Source organism: Cervus elaphus, chromosome 18, assembly GCF_910594005.1.
Source record: "Cervus elaphus chromosome 18, mCerEla1.1, whole genome shotgun sequence".
Taxonomy (NCBI): domain Eukaryota; kingdom Metazoa; phylum Chordata; class Mammalia; order Artiodactyla; family Cervidae; genus Cervus; species Cervus elaphus.
Genome location: NC_057832.1, coordinates 36,553,877 through 36,570,953, shown reverse-complemented (window position 1 = coordinate 36,570,953; position 17,077 = coordinate 36,553,877). Strand labels below are relative to the sequence as shown.

The window sequence follows — 17,077 nt, the reverse complement described above, 5'->3', positions numbered from 1 at the left end:
TATATTCTCAACCCAGGAATCGAACAAGTGTCTCCTACAACGGCAGATAGATGCTTTACCACTGAGCCATCTGGGTAGCCTCCAATGTCTTACCATCACATTAACAGGGTTCCAGTATAACAACAGTTGATTGCCAATGAGAGAGTGGCAAGACACACTCCATTTATGAAGTTCTTAGGGAAGTCCCAAAATGGAGAAAGAAAAAAAAACAAAAACAACAAACAAACTGCCACCAAGGAAACTAGAAGAAACCCAAGCCATGGCACCTATATCCACTGCAAACATTAAATGCAGCCATATTAACATAAAATCTCACACAGAAAGCTTAACTAGTCAACTTCTAATATATCATGTCCAGCTTTCAACAAAAAGTTGGAAAGCATGCTAAAAATGAAGAGAAAACAGTCTGAAGAGATAAGGCAAGCATCAGACCAGACTCAGTTATGACAAAGATTTTGGAATTATCAAACAGAGAATTAAAATAACTATGAGTAATATGTTAAGGGCTCTAAGGTTGACAATATGTAAGAATATATTAGTAACTGTAAGCAGAGAGGTGGAAACACTAAGAAAGTTCCAAAAGGAAATAAATGCCTGAGATCAAAAGTATAGAATGAAAAATGCCTTTTATGGGCTCAAGAAGAAATTGGACACAACTGAGGAAAGAATCAATGACCTTAAAGACAAGTCAATAGAAACTTCTGAAGTCAATAGGCAAAGGAAAAAAAAGAAGAATGAACAAAATACTTGCCTGTCTGGGACAATTGTAAAAGACATAACACATGCATAATGGGAAACCAGTAACATAAAAGAAAGAAGCAGAAGACCATTTGAGCAGTAGCTGGAATACACAGACAAGCTCTCAAGCTAGGAGTCTCAGGGAACATGAGACAGTATAAATACCAAACATCAGACCCCTGGGCACATCATATTCAAACAGTAGAAAACCGAAGACAAAGGATATCTTCCATGAAACCAGAGGGTATTAGCTTGCCTATGGATCAACAACAATAAGAACTGAATCAAATATCTTGTCAGAAACCATGCAAGCAAGAAGACAGAGAAGCATTTAAAGTGTTGCAAGGAAAAAAAAAATTCAGCAACCAAGAATTCTGCATTCAGTGCAATTATCTGTTAAATATAAAGGAGAAATAAAAACTTTCTTAGACAAACAAGAACTAAGGAAATTTGTTAGCAGTAGAGCTGACTTGCAAGAAAGATTAAAAGTACTTTAGCAAGAAACAAAAGGATATAAATCAGAAACTCAAAGTTATATAAAGGAAAAAATAAATGAAGGTAAAATAAAATCTTTCTTTTTCTCATTAAAAAAAATTATTTTTAATTGGAGGATAATTGATTTACAATGCTGTCTTGGTTCCTGCCATACATCAACATGAATCAGACATAGGTGTATATATATGTTCGGGCTTCTCTGGTGACTCAGAAGGTAAAGAACTGGCCTGCAATGCAGGAAACCTGTGCTCCATCCCTGGGTAGGGAAGATTCCCTGGAAAAGGAAATGGCTACCCACTCCAATATTCTTGCCTGAAGAATTCCATGGACAGAGGAGCCTGGTGGGCTACAGTCAGTGGGGTCACAAAGAGTCGGACATGACTGAGTAATTAACAGTAACCAGACATATGTTCCTTCCCTTTTGAACCTTCCTCTAGTTTTCTTATTTTAATTGATCTGACTATTCAAAATAATAATACCAACAATGTATTCAGTGATCTGGGAAAGTGAAATTAATGACAGCAAAATTATAAAAGATGGGAGAGAGGAATTGGGAATACTCTGTTTTAAGGTAAATGCAGCCAGAGAGCAAGTATAGTGTTATTTGAAAGTGGGTATAGATTTGCTACAAATGTGTACTTCAAACTCTAAGGGAACCATCAAAGAAAAAATTTAAAAGAGGTACAATTGATATGCTAAGACAGTAGAGAACATGGAATCATATACAAAGCTCAGTTAAAAAAAAAAATTAAAAAAAAAAGCTCAGTTAAAACCAGAGAATAAAGAGGGGGAGATTTTTTAAAAAATGATTAAGTATAATGATTAGAATATAGTTATAAACATGGCAGATATTGATCCAACTATATCTATAAGCACTTTAAATGGGACTGATCTAACATACTAATTAAAGGAGACTGTCAGAGTGGATTAAGGAAAAAAAAAAGACCCTACTGTACACTGTCTGTTGGAGAAGGAAATGGCAACCCACTGCAGTATTTTGCCTGGAAAATCCCCACGGACAGCAGAGTCTGGTGGGCTGCAGTCCATCGTGTCACAAGAGCTGGACATGACTTAATGACTAAACCACCACCATACACTATCAGAAAACAATTTAAAAAAGAATGACACAGAGAGATTAATAGTAAAAGGATGAGAAAGATTATACCATACTACCACTAGGAAATAAAACCACAATGAAAAACCATTATATACCTATTAGAATGGTTAAAATTCAAAACACTAAACTGAAAATACCAAGTGTTGGCAAACTCTGATCCGGTAGATCTGATCCACTGCTGGTCAGCATTCAAAACAGTACAGCTTCTTCAGAATACAATTTGACAGTGTCTTACAAAACCACACATAGTCTTACCATAAAATCTACCTATTGCATGCTTAGGCTTTCATTTAACTGAGCTGAAAACATACATCTACATAAAAACCTACAAGTGAATGTTTAGGGCCACTTGATTCATAATTGCTAAAACTTGGAAGGAATCAGAACACCTTTCAACAGGTAAATGGTTAAACAAGATGTGGCTCCCATATAATGCATTATTATTCAGTGCTAAAAAGGGCTTTCAAGCCACAAAACATGGAGAGATCATAAATACACACTGCCAAGTGAAAGAAGTTTGTCTGAAATGGCTACATACTGTATGATTTCAAATATATGACATTCTACAGAAGGCAAACCAATAGAGACAGTGAAAATATAAGTGGTTATCAGGAATTGGAGGATGAAGGGGTAAATATGGAGAACAGAGGATTTTTAGGGTAGTGAACTAGTCTGCATTATATTGTAACAGTGGGTACATGGCATGACATTTTGCATTTGTCAAAATAACCACCAGGGAAGCACAAAGAGTAAACCTTAATATAAATTATGGGGTACATTAACAATAATGTACTGATAGGCTTTCATTAATTGCACCAAAAATACCACACTTCGCAAGATGTTAACAAGTGTGGAGACGATGGGACAGTGGGTAAAGTAATATGGGAACCGTCTGTACTATGGGTCAATTTTTCTGTAAATCTAAAACTTAAAAGTTTATTGATTTAAAAATGAAGTCAATGGCAGAAATTAAAACTCTGTGTGACCCTAGTGAGGACAGAGCATCAATAAGAGCTCTTCCTATAGGAAAGAAACAAGTCCGCTGCTATTTTTGTACACCATACTAGGCTTCCAAATGCCAGATAATGTGCCAAGTTAACAAAAACCTTTATTCCCATCTTGACATTTAGCATTGCAAGAGGCAGAGAGCTTACAGTGAATACTTTCTCTCTTTCTCCTCAGTTTTCTCATTTTATCAATAAGGTGGCAGAATACAAGTCTTTAAAAAGACTTTCCACAACAATAAGCGATTCAGTTTTCACTGATGAAAATAAATGAAATTCAGTTTTTTATCAACTAGAAACATAAAATTAGGGGCTTCCCAGGTGGGGTGGCAGTAAAGAACATTCCATCCATTTAACCATTTCCTTAATCTTACTTATGATTCTAAGTGCATGACATGCATTACTTAATTGAATCCTCAAAACAACTGTATGAACCAACAGCAATAATTATTCCTATCTTACGGATGACAGAGAGATGACCTAAAGAGGTTAAAAATTTCCCAAGATTGAGCGTCTATATTTCAGTCCAGTAGTGGATTCAAAGCCTGTGTTACCGTGCCACGTAAATGTGTGCTAAGTCACTTCAGTTGTGTCTGACTGCCAGGCTCCTCTGTCCATGGGATTCTCCAGGCAAGAATACTGGAGTGGGCTGTCATGCCCTCCTCCAGGGTATTTTCCTGACCCAGAGATCAAACCCATGTCTCTTAAGTCTAACGTATTGGCAGATGGGTTCTTTACCATAGTGCCACCTGGGAAGCCCTAGTGCTTCCAATTCTGGAAAAACTGTTGTAAGACTGATCAGAAAGAGTATATTTCAGTCATTGTAAGCAAGAGCCACTACAATAGAACTAAGCCAGAGAACTAAGATACATAAAAATACCCCAGTTCTAGTCAATCTAGAGTAAGATTCTGAGTGAATATCTGTATAAACGTAAGTGCTATCTTAGCGCTATCTGTGCAGAAACGTGTGTGCATGTCCATGTGTGCACATGCACATGCGTTTGTGTGTTGTGAGAAAGAGAACTAGAAAAAGGAAGAGAGAAAAACAGATCAAGAGAGATTTTAAAACATTGTTTAAAAATCTCCTTGTACAAATTCTGGATTATAATAACTTGAAAAGTTCACCAAGGTACCACTACATAACTTCTAACTGCTATACTGAGGGAGATTTATAAAGTTATATGTCTCATCTCTGCCTTCTTTCCAATTACTCAGTGTGGAAAATGACATTGGCCTTCCAAAACCTTAACTTATGTTTGGACCCCTTCCATCTTTGAGTCTTATTCTACTGTTGCTGACCATTAAAAGGAATATTTCAGTGAGGCAACAGCCTTACCAGCCCAAGCCAAGCTTTAGCTTTATATGGCTTGTGCTCTTTAAGAGGTTAAATCTAGCCAGCCAGCTCACTTTGTTCAGAAGTATTAAATGGAAAGACTGTAACATTCAAAGTAAGGCAAAGTTCATTGGGTCAGACCCCAATAATATAATGGAGCATAAAACCTCTAGAATTTTTTACCATAATATTTTATGAAACATATGCACACAGTCATTGGAAAAGAATCCAGTTCAAATGGTTTTGAAGGTCAGTTCAAAGTCACTGCATATGTAGTATCTCTGTGGGAAATATGTTCTATTTTAGAAGTAGCTGGACCCAAAAGCTTCCTTTCCCTATTTTATAGTTTATTATCAGTCCAGCACTGTATTATACTGGAAAAAAAAATCACCTACTACCACATGATATAATTTGCAGCCAAAAAAACCTAAAGTTCAGCAAAATAATACAAATTTCAGAATCAACAAATTCTTGTGTTATAGAACAGAGGCCATCAGAGGGTAATTCTAAAAGGAAGCACTTAAGTGTGGGCAATACATAAAAATTAAAAACAATTATTTTATTCTCAACTTCATTTGAAAGCCTCTGACATTCACTGTTAGGAAAAGAGCAGAAGACTATCAATTCCTGTATTTCAAAGAAAACAGAAATAGGAACTGAGTAGAGCTAACGATTCACAGAATTCTGATGTTTCCAAAAAGCCCAAAAGGTATGAGCAACTATGATTCTCCTTAGGGGAAGGAAGTAAAGGTCCACTTTGCATGACAAAGGTCAGATTTCTGCAGGCAAATGAGACTTCTGTGGTTGACTGTTCCAAGGCTCCCCCTGTCTGGCTGAGTCCTGAGAGGTCAGGAGAGGTTCTGAATTTAGCTCACTGCTTTGGGAACACCCCTGGGGCCACTTGATACATTTTAAGGTCATTAGGACTTTCCTTACTCTGGTTCCAGCTTTAGTTCCTCAAATCTTGCTAGTGTATACTGGCAATTCAGCACCAACATAGGTTAAAAAGAAAATGTAAGCATTATTTTTATTATTATTATTATTATTAAAGTGTTATTATTAGTAGTATTAGTATTAAAGCATTATTAGTATTATATGCAGATCAAAAAGATAGAATCCACTTAACAACTTCTTTTAAATCTAAGACTGAATTCAATGCCATTCAAGTAGACCTCAGAGAGTGATAACCAGGCATCCACAGAAAAGCGAGATTATTACAGCTGTCCTGGTATTTATACTATATGATCAATGCCGCTTCTCCAGATTTCATTTAATATGATGTAGCTTTATGTGAAGATTATCCTAAACAGTTTCCTCAATCATCACATATATCTAGTTATGATATTTTATTGCTTACTTTTTTGTAATAACTGTTGAGTCATTAAAATACGACAAATGCTGAAGTAAAAACGATTACTTTACAGTACTTCAGTGCTTTTCTATTTAGTGCAAATATACATCTAAACTTTCTCACAGTGAACTGGAAATACACCAAATAGATTATATTTACAAAAGTTGGAAGACTTCCGCCTATTTGTAATTAATGAATGGTATCTCTAAGTATTTTAGATAATGTGTAGAAAACATCTGTATTTAATTACATCACACTTTTCTCAGACAACGGGAATTGAACTAAGGAATATTTTGAAACCCCTATAGAGATGTAAAAGTATTAATGGCTTTTCAAGAACTTTATTGACACAATGCTGGAAATGTTTGGTTTTGCAGGTCAGCAGCCTTGACACTTTGTAAATAACAGATATTCGATATAAAGGGAAGAAACTTAAAATACTGGGCAAATACAGAAAATACATCACTAGAAAAGATGGGGGCTGCAACCTTCCACTACTATTACGTATCACATAAAGAGATATAGAAGATAAGTGGAATAAAATTTTGTAACATATAAGCAGGGTTTCTCTTTGAATTTTGTTATGGGTTGAGAAATTCTACAAGAATAAATTCCTACTCAATCTTCAGAGAAAAAATCCCAAATTGTTCTCATGAGAACAGTGGGACACAAAGAATGGGTTTTTAGTACTCGTCTTTAAGTATTGACAAAGATCAAATGTGCTTTCTGGGTGCTTACTGGCTCCAAATGCCACTACTTTTCGAAGTCAGTGTCAGTTCTGCAGTAGTTTTCAATCTCCCAGTGGTAAGAATATATTCAAAGGCTATGTGCACAGCAGGGTAGACGTCTTTCCCCCTGAATGTAACTGTGTCACTCATCAGTAACCTCCTGCCATAAGGGGACCCGTGTTTTCTTTCCTTTTAGTGACTCCTCAGGCTCTTGAATGCCAGTCACTGCCCTGAGACCTGGGGCAATATTCACATAATCTCTGTCAATAGTTCCTACACATGCCATTGGTGCAACTAAATGTCAAAGCTGCAGATCAAAGTCCCCACATTCTAAAACCCATGTCCTTTATGGATCAATTTTCATAAACTATATGCCATGTTTTAGAAATATGTGGAGGCTCACTATTCGCTTTATTCCTTTTATCCCAGAGAAGTTTATTTATATGAAAAGTGATCTGATTGGTAGATAACAGTGTGAAATTCTCATGCATTACATAAAACATTCTTTCCTTTGTATTTCCTTTTATTGAAGTATTTTACTCTATCTAGTATCTTACAGTAGAAACACAAAATCCTTTGGTCTATTAAAATAAAAAGGCACGAACTGCTTTGCAATACTTGGCCATCCTTCCCCAGTGCCTGGTACAATATGGGCTAGATGATAGAGCAAATTCTTACTAATGATTGATTTTATTTTTAAATATTCATTATGCTGGAAGTAAATTTTATGACAGAAAACAGCTTCAGCATGTGTTTTTACAATCTATTTTCATTTCAATTATTCAAAATTGCTTGGGAAAATGAATGTAATTATTAAAAATCATTTTTGTTCTGTAGATTTTATATACAAATTACACAGACCTACACTTATTCAAGTAGATCTGTGTAAAATACAATGAACCAAACTATCTGCTCTGAATATCTTTCACATCAATTTTGGTTATATTTTTTAATTTAAAACTTCCTCTTAACAACTATATTTAGAAAATATCAAAAGATTTATAACATCACGTATACAAATGCTACTTATGCTTATGCCTAGCTAAAGTTTAAATACATTTATTATAGAGGAATAGAGCATATAACACGTTAGATATGCACATGTCAGAGGGCTAAAAAGGAACATGGGAAAACAAATACAGACCTTAAAGCCATAGAGTTGTTGACTAAATTCCAAATTTATTCCAGATTCATCATCCCAGTTCCCCTAAGCAAATTTTAATACAATCACATGAGATTATTAGCTACAAAGCTTCACGATGACTTCTATAATCTGTGAGACATTAGGCAAGTCACTTACTCAGAAGGTAAGCCTTGGCCTTGTCTGTTTTAGTAAACAATTACAATGTAAGGTTTTTAAAAGTGTGAGGAAAAAGAAGAATATTATTTCCATTTTTCTGGTAAATGAGTAAGGCTCAATAAAAATCCAGATAATGGAGGAAACTACAGAGGTCATCATTAATGGAGACGATTTAAATTTTCTGAGAAATCAAACTTCTATTTTATTTAATTCTCCTCTTCATTGCTAATAAGAAAATAATTTGTCTAAAATCTAAATGTGATTAATCAAAAAGTTACTTTGATAATATATTGAATGAATTGATGTATTAACAGAAATAGGAGTGTGTGTGTATGCACGCATAAATATTTGCTTCTGCTAAGGGCAGAGGTCGGAGAGTCTAATAGCTATGATTACAAATCCTTTGACATTCCCCTAGACATATGGCAAAATAAAACTACAGGAATGCTATGGAAGAGCAAGTGAAATCTTCTTGTGAAACTTACTTACCAGTTTTTCGAAGGGGGAAATCATCCTTTGCATCTTGTGCTCCAGGTAATGTGTATTTGTAGGATGGAGGCGTTCCACTCAGGGGTGGAGAGCTTTGATCCAGTGACGTGTGGTGGGCAGCCCTACAAAAGAAAAGAGGGCTCACCATTTGTCCTGGAGTTTTTACTGCACACTAGTCAGCAATAATCGGTTGCATGTGCTGCAACATGTATCTCAGCTGTGTTTATGCTCTTCCTTTCTAGCGGGTACAAACCACAGCCTCACATAACCAAGTTCACTTTAGCAGTATGTTGTAGAATGATGCAGGATGCCCAAGAATGCCCACTGTGTGTTTGGTCATGTGGCCACATAGAAAACTTTGCTTCATTAAAGGAGAGAATTTACAAAGAGCTTGAGTTTTGGTATCTGAGATTATTATGTGTGTTTTCTTAGGAGCCATTTTAATGGAAAAGTCATCATCTGAATCCTTTTTGGTCAGCCTTGCAGAACAACCAAGGTAAAAGTAAACATAGAGAAGGACTTCATTTTTTAAAATTGCTAGGTAGTCCAGGAAAGTACATGGAGAGAGAGTACTATGCCAAGAGACCCAGGTTTCCTGATTTCGACAGCAGTTCCAAGGTAAAGACTGAAGACACATTCTTCTTTGTATGAAAGTGAACTCTCAAAATGTGTTGTCTTTCCGGCATTAATACAAGTGAAAGAGATACAATTGTGTCATTGGAGAAGAGTTCAGGACTGAACATAGACTACTCAGCCAATATAAACATCTACAGTCATTATATATGAAGAAGACATTAGATGAGACATAGTATCACCACCATGATGATTCTACCAGTATTATTTCTTCAAGTCAACAGTCTCAAGAATTAGCTAGTGTGAGGATATTTCATTGGATCACAATTGGCAAAAAAAAGTATTAAGTTCAGATTTCACAAATTAATGACTTATGGCTGGCTATCTAGGAGTTGGATCCTACTGTTCAGTACCAAAAAAAAAAAAAAGATTGCTAAGTAACATTGGAGAGCCATGTCAAATATACCCAAGGGAACAGCTAAAGAATTTTCAGTTGACAAGTTGCTTGCATGTAGCTGCTTCCCACTTTTAAAAAAAGGAATTATCTTTTCTTAAAAGAGGCTTTAATTTAGAAGGGATATGAATTAGCTATAAATTATATATGTAATTTTAGGTAATAAAACAAAATGTGTTTTTCAGTATTTTTGATGTTGATTGAACATGTGGAAATTTTCTTCAGGGATTGGCTTTTCAAGTCAATTGATATGCATGATAAAAATTACATAAACCATTAAAAATTATTTATATAGCATTCTGGAATCTGTCTTATTTACCTTTTTGTTTTTGGATGCAGAAATGGGAAGATACTTATAAGACAGAATTAGAAAAACAATAACTCTAAAATAGAACTCCTGGCATGCTGAAATGTCAAGATAACAGAGTATCAAATAATCAAGCATTTACTCCCTTATCCTTATGATGTGAGTAATTAAAAATATGTAAGTAGAAAATCCTAAACATATTTTATAAATATGAGAGGTGAAAGCGAAGTCGCTCTGTCGTGTCTGACTCTTTGCGACCCCATGGATTGTAGCCTACCAGGCTTCTCCACCCATGGGATTTTCCAGGCAAGAGTACTAGAGTGGGTTGCCATTTCCTGCTCCAGGGGATCTTCCCAAACCAAGGATCGAACCCAGGTCTCCTACATTGTAGGCAGACGCTTTTACTGTCTGAGCCATCAGGGAAGACAGATATGAAAGAGATGAAAGTATAATCTATTAGTCTATATTGAAATATGCTTTGCCTATCAGTTTTTCTCCTGATTTTTAAAAATACCACCTCCCTCATACTTTACAGAAAGAATAGTGTGTTGCATAGTATCTCTTTACTTGACTTGGAGAAACAAGGTTGCATAAAAAACTGTAATACCACAGTGTATTATAGTCAATTTATATGTTAAAAACCAATCTACTCTCATTTTTCAGGGTGGGCAGGGGTAAACTGGTCACTGAAAACTTAGATGTATCAGTCAGCTACTTTTCTTGTCTTCCCTTCTCTTCCTTCGTCTTTTTTTTTTTTTTTTAATTGTCAAAAATCTTCTGGACTTTTAAAAAGTAACTTCGATATCCATCTTATATCAAGCCAAGTAAAATAAAATCTCAACCAGCCAAATCTTCAGAAATTATTGTAAAGATATCAGATGTACCATCTGAGAATAGAAAAATGCAAAATATGAATTAATTGCTATGCCCCACCCTACATTTATCAGTTATTCATTTTGCAAAGAACATGCATAATACTTTCTAGCCCTCAAGGTGGTACTTACTAACACTTATTTAAGAGCTAATCTCTATTACACACTTTACCACATTATTTTACAGGACCTTTCCAGAAATCCTCTTTTTTTACAGAGAAATATTCCAAGCATTAGAGAATTCAAGGAACTTGCCCTCGGCCATATAGCTCAGAACTTGGCAGGCCAGGGATCTGTGCCCAGGTTGGCTGAATTGAGAACCTGTGATCTTTACCCCTGGGGATGAAGAAAGCCAAAAGCTGAACATACGTGTACCAGAGCTTGGGATGGCGGCTCACGGAATGATTTTTTCCATTAGTTGGAGTGTCTTTTGTTGCTGATTTACTCAACAGGAATTCTTGAAGCTTCTGCTTTACTTCTGTACTTGCCACTGCCCCTGAAACACACACACACAGAAACAGATGGTGATTTGGGGTTCTGTCCTTTCCTGCCTCTGGAATATTACTGGTCACAGCATATGAGTTTTCCTATTAAAAGAAAAAACGAGAGTCTAAACAGGCTTTAGAAAATGACATAGTAATGTTTCATAACTACTGCTTCAACTGCCAGTTTTCAAAAGACCTCCGATGATTTAATTGCTTTTACAGAAAGGGGATTCCCAGAATTAATAGTAGTTTTTTCCTAAGCTTTAAAAAATACTGCTGAGGAATGAAGCACCGTTTTTTAAAAGTCATGAATCTTGGGGGACCATATAAGTGATTAAACACATTAAAATGAGCTCTTCTGAATTTCTAGTTTTCAAAACCTAACTAAAAAAAAAAACTCTTTTGAGCATTAAACAAATAAATAATGCTGACAATTTCAGTTCAAGTCATCACATTTCAAACCTTGCTACGACCTGATTTTGAACTGACCTCATGCAGGGGAATTATTTGGATCTGTCTCCCTCTTGTGGATAGTTTTTTTTCTTTAAACACAAGTTCTACTTTAAATCGTTCCAAAGTCTGGGTACTTAAAAAGTAAATGAGACAAGGCTTGACTTATTAAAGAGCAATCACTACTTGAATGAGAAGAAGGTGGAGTAATGTGGAAGTAAGTTTATTATTAAAAACAGTGGCATAGCCATATTGCCTTAGCATCACGTTATTTTTAAGGTGCAAAATAAAAAACATTATCATCTTTGCCAAACAAGTTTACTTCCGAAGATGCCTGTAGACTGAATGCAGAGAGCTGACATGTGAATGTCAAAGCTTTACATTTGGGCCCATAATTTATTCTTTTACTTAAACACAGACAATTTTGACAAGTGTGATTCCGCTCTTTATCAGGCTCCTTTCCGAATGACAGTCAGCCAAAGACGAGGGAAGAGATACATCTTTTACCCTGGTGCCTCTTACTTTCTCGTCCTCTATCTTTGCCTCTGAGAGGAGGAAGCTGCTGTTCTCTGCGATGCCTCTCTACTTCCTGTTCTTGCCTCTGCTGCTCCAGTTTCTGCTCCTTTTCTAGCAGTTCTTGCTGCTGTTTTATGGCTAGAAGTTCCTGTTGCAACTTGCGAGAAGAGAAAGACATGAGAGTGTGCAATTTCTTTAGGCTTCATAGTCATCAATGACCAAAATCGAAATGTTATGAGCTTTTGGAACTTAGTTCTACTTACTTTACATTTTAACCTCCCCTTTTTTTTATATTATTGAAATCTAAAGACAAGCAACTAATGCCATTGTTTTACTGTCATTAACAAGCAAGTTTTTAGGTAGCTTCATTACCTATGCCGTCCTATCAGAATATTACCAAATTCACTCAGATCTTCAGTTCCTTGAGTGACTTTTCTTTGTGCATCTGAAATATAGGATACAGCGAAGAAAGCCAGGAATTTCCCAGAAGTCTGTTTTACCAAGTCCCTCAAAACATGAACAACTGAAATCTTAACTTCTTATACTAAGAAACAGTAGGAACATAATCAAACTGAGAATAGTGAGATATGAATTACTTTGGGGAAAATACATCTGAAATAAAACAAAGGCTAAAAGTTTCAAAACCTTACAGAGAAGGTTTTCAATAGATGAATACAATCCCTAAATGCACCACAAGCTATTTTCTCAAAATAGCAAAGTCTAATTAATTAGTCCACTCAGCATACAAAACTCCTCAGCTATAGACTGGTTAAGAAGAAATCACTTCCACAAGACTACATTTTGATACACTACTGTTTGGCTGTTTGAATCCCTTGAATTCACTTTTAAATAATGTACAACATGAATATAAAGCATTCTTAAAAACCATTTGAGTTGTCAATTTTCTCAGACTGTGAAACAGACATTGAGGAATAATCGTAAATGTGCCCACTGAGAAATAACTCGTGACTGACTTCTACCAGGCTCTGACATTACTAGATACAAGATCTAGACAACTTAATAAGCTACTCAGAGTATGGGTTCCTCAGATATAAGACAGAGAAATAATCTCTCTCATGCATTATGTTCAAAATGCATATGAAATTTAGGTTGCAAGTTTGAACAATATTAATTTTGCTTTGATATTAATGAAGTTAGTATAATTTGCTGTTTACATGAGACAGGTGCCTAAGACTCTGAAATTTACATTGAAAAGTAACAGAAAAAAAATTATGTGGAATGGCATAAGAGTTACTGTGGAAAAAAAAAAAAAAAGAGTTATTGTGGAGCAACAGGAAGCCAACTCTGCACATCAAACATGATAGCTTCTCTCGTCCCAGGACATGGTTAGAAGCATTTCTGGTTTCCTTCCGTATTACAATCTCTGGCATTTTGGATGTGCTCTACTAGTCTCTTAATAATAATAATTCTATTTTCTAACAAAAAACTTCATAATTCTGCTTAAACTTTGCCTTAAATGTTAGTTTTATACAGATGCTGGGGTTGGTCACATTGATTTAGTGTGCCACCCAAAGCCCAAAAGGAAATGAATGTTAATCTCTCTTAGGCATCTAGAAAAGCACAGAATTTAATTGGCACAGCTACCATTCATTGCTGAGGACTGCAAGAATGAGGTTTAAAAAAAAAATTCACTCCTCCAATTTCAGATGTTCTAGTCCAACACAGAGCCGGAATGAAGTAGCAGCTTTGGAGGCAGACAAGGCAAGATTACAACTCTTTACTGGCTACGTGACCCTGTAATGTGACCCTACAGTATTTCTCTGAGCCTCAGACTACTAGGTGGAAAAATGGGACAATAGCATCTAATTCAACAGATGTTGATTATGAAAGCCAAATTTTTAAAACACTAATATAAATAAGTAAAGCATCATGCTGTGTCTTTCTTATTAAAAAAAAAATAAATGAATGTTAAAAGCATCAACTTTTAGCCTTGTAATATATAATACAAAACAGTAAAGTTAAAAAGAAATTAAAGCAAAAACACTTTTTAAACTTAAAAGGAAATTTTAAGTATGTCTTTAGTTTCTGAAAAAGCAACTTATTACTCTAGAAAATCATTCCAAAAACTAAGTTTTCCATTTAGCTATCTCAGAATCATTTTTCTCCCCCCTTTTCCAATATTTTCCAGATGTCAGTAAACCTTCTATATTTGTTTGGGGGCAAAGTAACAATTACCTACTTGTTACTATTAACTTTTGAGTAAAATCAAATTACTTTAAATTTTTAATATTGATCTTTACAACTATCAAAGGCATCAAACATAAATGAAAAGATGCATATGAAGCTGTAACTTATTAGTACTATCCAATATTCAGGGCAACATGGCTTGTATAACATGGCAAAATGAACTAGATATGTAAATCTTAAAGTATGGTGAAGAATATAAATTTTACTCATTCATCACTGCCATCTTAAGATGTCTAGAATGATTGAAGAAATGAATCTAGACATCACTGTTACTATTACTGTTTCAAAGGTCAAACTGAAATAATGTTTAAGAACCATTAAAAAAAAAGTCTATAAACTAAATGAAGGTTTCCTACACTGCAAAATATAGCCATGATTCCACATGGGACTTAAAATCCTCATTCTTATTTTTAGGGTATCTTACAGATCAATTGATGCTTTTGAACTGTGGTGTTGGAGAAGACTCTTGAGAGTCCCTTGGACTGCAAGGAGATCCAACCAGTCCATCCTAAAGCAGATCAGTCCTGGGTGTTCATTGGAAGGACTGATGCTGAAGCTGAAACTCCCAATACTTTGGCCACCTCGTGCAAAGAGCTGACTCATTGGAAAAGACCCTGATGCTGGGAGGGATTGGGGGCAGGAGGAGAAGGGCACGACAGAGAATGAGATGGCTGGATGGCATCACCGACTCAATGGACATGTGTTTGAGTAAACTCCGGGAGTTGGTGATGGACAGGGAGGCCTGGAGTGCTGCGATTCATGGGGTCGCAAAGAGTCGGACACGACTGAGAGACTGAACTGAACTGAACAGATCAATAATTGGAAGAGCCCTTTTAGTAAAGTTCTTTTAGTTAAAGGAAAAAAACATTACCCTTTATATCAGATATCAAAGAGCTTTTTTTAAAAAATAAGATAAAATAGGCCTGCTGGCTAAGGAGTTACAAAACAAGGAACATAGGGAGGAAAGAGCATCTTGACCTTCTCAGACACTATAATAATCAGTACGGTAAAAGTTTATAATACTAACATAGATTAATTATCTATATTAACACCATGTAAATGTGTTTGTACTTGATATGCAAGTGAGTAAAAGATCAAGTGCCTATATATACAATATAATAAAATGAAATAATATCACATTACCTTATTACAATAATACATTAACATAGTTGAGTCATTTTTTGAAGGAGTTGGACATAAAAAACTTTATTATAAATATTTGCTGCTTCATATTACTGTCATAATAAATTCAAAGTAAGCATCTATTAAGTCAGACCAAAATAGCTTTGTTTTAAATATCTTCATCAAGAAGTTAAAAGACATTTACAAATTAAACTGAAGTAATACTTACCTCTGATGATACAAAAGACTAAATAGATACAAACACATCTAGAATGATCTTAAAATAGTCAATCTCAAAAAATTCTGGGATATGGACATAATTCTCCCAGAATAACTTAATTAAATAACTTGGGTCTCAAATTATCAACTACTCCCGAAAGTCTTTCAATAAATTCTTATCTAATCTATTAGACTTAAATAAAAACACTGAAAACATCTGTACCAGTTTCTTTACATATATCATATATATATATAAAATTCTATCCAGCTTTTCATTATGCTATTTTTTGTATGTATACATTATGAAGTCTTTTCCATAAGGAAGATTAGGGCATATCCAGGACATCTACTTATAGACCAAAGACAAAAATAAAAGAAAAATTAAAAAGGCTCTCTCTTCACATAAAATGATTAATTTATCCTCTCTGGTAAATAGTCTATGTAGATTCTTTAGACACATAAAATGTGTCTCCTCAGGCTCATGGTTCTTCTTGATGGAGAGTAGCTGTGGCAAATGGACAAAATTATGTAGAAGAGAATCTTAAAAAGGGTAAGAAGTTACTATTCCCAGATATTGATTCTATAAACTAACTGATAAAGGAGTTGTAGAGGCCCCTCTCCAAGAAGCAAAGCAGGATTTCTGCCAGGATTCCTTTTACTTACCCTAGGTTTTCACTAGTACAACCCCAGTTTCCTCCCAGCCATGAATCCATATCTTTTCAGAATGAAACATCACCCCTGTGCTCCCTCTTATGCCCACGTTATGGCGCAGACTCCCAGAGTCACAGTTAGAGACAAAGAAACGCTTGCTACCTTGATGTGCTCCTGAAGCTGAGCCTGGTGCTGCCGTGTCAAGTTCTCATGCTGCTTCTGAAACTCCGCGATCAAAAGCTGCTTCTGGATCTGCTGCTGTTGCTGGATCAGGAGTAACTCCTGCTGCAGTTGCTTCTCACGGACAACAGGGTCCACCACGGGCATCATCATCCTGAGGTCTGTTCTTAGGTCTAAAGGCGAGATGGGCTCCAGGCCCACAGGAACCTCTGACTTCACATCGACTGGAGAAACCAAAAAAAAGGAGGGGTGACAGAGGACAGAAGATTAGCACGCTGATTTGGAAACAAATTAGAAGTGAAAGACACTTTACCCTACTAGATTTCTTTCAATGCACCAATAAATTTAGTTCTGTTTTTTTACAAGGATGATAAAAAGGTCTTCTGTACATTAGACTTGATAAAATGCTGATTTTCAGCTAGCACTTTGTACTTTGCCATTAAATCTTTCACATTTCCCCTTTTCAAAGAGATGACTCCAAAGAT

At 35.6% G+C, this 17,077-nt stretch overlaps 1 protein-coding gene across 8 annotated transcripts in view; it reads right to left on the bottom strand.

The window, feature by feature from the left end:
* The window catches only part of HDAC9 (histone deacetylase 9), a 986,419-nt gene that overhangs the window by 426,049 nt on the left and 543,293 nt on the right, over positions 1 to 17,077 (bottom strand). For 2 of the 8 annotated variants that reach the window (XM_043872541.1, XM_043872549.1), the window contains 4 exons: positions 16,575 to 16,816; positions 12,219 to 12,369; positions 11,131 to 11,257; positions 8,556 to 8,677 (listed from right to left, as the gene is read on the bottom strand). In XM_043872541.1, coding sequence (XP_043728476.1) covers positions 8,556 to 8,677; positions 11,131 to 11,257; positions 12,219 to 12,369; positions 16,575 to 16,816 — 642 coding nt within the window. The remainder of the gene's footprint in view (positions 1 to 8,555; positions 8,678 to 11,130; positions 11,258 to 12,218; positions 12,370 to 16,574; positions 16,817 to 17,077) is intronic. The other 6 variants (XM_043872548.1, XM_043872545.1, XM_043872546.1 and 3 more) reach the window with 3 other exon arrangements.